Raw genomic sequence first — 1,501 nt, 5'->3', positions numbered from 1 at the left:
AGGGCATTGTCAGCAAAGTACATGTCTGTAAACCGTTTGGGTAATAACCGTGCAGAATCACTGGGGTGTACGCCAATTTACTCATCAATATGGCTTTGAGGGCGTATTCCACTAGTGTTCTGGTGTTTGCCTGTTTCCTTCTCATCAAAGCGGGATATTGTCTCAGCATAAGTGAAAAGGTAACCTTTAAAGTGACTTTTTATATTAATGTATCTCTGGGATGTCTCATGACTGGCGATATTGTTACGACACAATATAACATAATATACATCTATATCTAACTAATATGTGTGTATGTGTTTGTTTGTGTGTGTGATTGTGTGTATGTCTGTGTTATTGTAAGTGTGTGTTTGTGTGTGTGTTTATATGCGTATGCGTGTGAGTGTGTGTGTGTGTGTGTGTGTGTGTGTGCGTGGGTGTTTGTGTGTGTGTGTTTACGTGTGCGTGTTTGTATTTGGCAAGTCGCAGTAAATTTCTCTTTGTCGAGATCAATGTTATTTTATCTTATCTTATCTTATCTTATCTAACCCTAGACAGGCGTCTGTGGTGTAGAAGTTAGGGGCTTCAATGTCGTATGGAAGAGACCCGACTTCGATATCCGAGTGGGTAGAATTTTTTTTCGCGGATCTCGGTTTTTCTACATCAATTGTGAATCCCTCTTACACCGGCTTGATTCTGACAGGCAGGGTCAAGGCAGGCTCCAAACTGATCACAATTTTAAGTCGATTGGGGCGTCTAGACAATAATATCTAAGAAAAGATATTCTTATTTTAGCCCTGTTTGAAAGGGGAAAGAAAGGTGTTGTTTCAGTAAGTTTTGTTAGAAAGTCAGGAGCTGAGTTAAATTAGGGGCTCTCGTGGTCGAGGGGTTACGGTCTCCGCCTCTCATTCAATAAGTCCCGGGTTCGAATCAGGAAAGCGACTGAACGTTTTCTTCTCCAACATTTTCTCTTTTCACCCCCTTTCCTGCTCTCTAACAATTTTCTGTCGTCTACTTTCGTCTCTACTTTCTGCCCCCACCTCTACACCTCCTTTGCCCCCTCATCTGGGCTCCTGGCTCTTTCTGCAGCCTGCCTATTGCTATTCCTTGGCTTCTTCTAATTACTGTCCTTTAGCCACATCCCTGATCGTATAATAGGTAAGATCTAACACCTAACCTTCTTGGATAAAGGCGAAAAATCTGGGCGGTCCAGTGTGAAAATTTGCACACGTTCAAGATCCCTTGATGGTCCAAAATCGATAAGAGTAGGCTTCCGCCTCCACCCGTGCAAAATTAAACACGTCCTACTTAGTGAACATGTTTTATCTGTCCCGTGCGCTTTTAAGACCTAATGCAGTTGCGAGAGCCGTCGGTGGCCTAGTGGTTAGGCTCTCGGACTCGCAACCGTAAGGTCGTGGGTTCGAATCCTGTCAGGGGCCCGATGTTGTGTCCTTGGGAAAGGCACTTTACACGAATTTTCCTCACTTCACCCAGGTGGGAATGGGTACCCGGCTATAGACAG

At 44.1% G+C, this 1,501-nt stretch overlaps 1 protein-coding gene across 1 annotated transcript in view; it reads left to right on the top strand.

The window, feature by feature from the left end:
* LOC106012535 overlaps positions 1 to 1,501 on the top strand; it is a gene marked incomplete in the record, with an annotated part of 5,876 nt that continues 4,375 nt past the window's right edge. Inside the window, 1 exon segment of the mRNA XM_013085757.2 lies at positions 1 to 179. Within this exon segment, the coding sequence (XP_012941211.1) occupies positions 90 to 179 (90 nt within the window).

This window comes from Aplysia californica, unplaced genomic scaffold (assembly GCF_000002075.1).
Source record: "Aplysia californica isolate F4 #8 unplaced genomic scaffold, AplCal3.0 scaffold00403, whole genome shotgun sequence".
Classification (NCBI taxonomy): domain Eukaryota; kingdom Metazoa; phylum Mollusca; class Gastropoda; order Aplysiida; family Aplysiidae; genus Aplysia; species Aplysia californica.
This window is presented reverse-complemented; position numbering and strand designations above follow the sequence as displayed.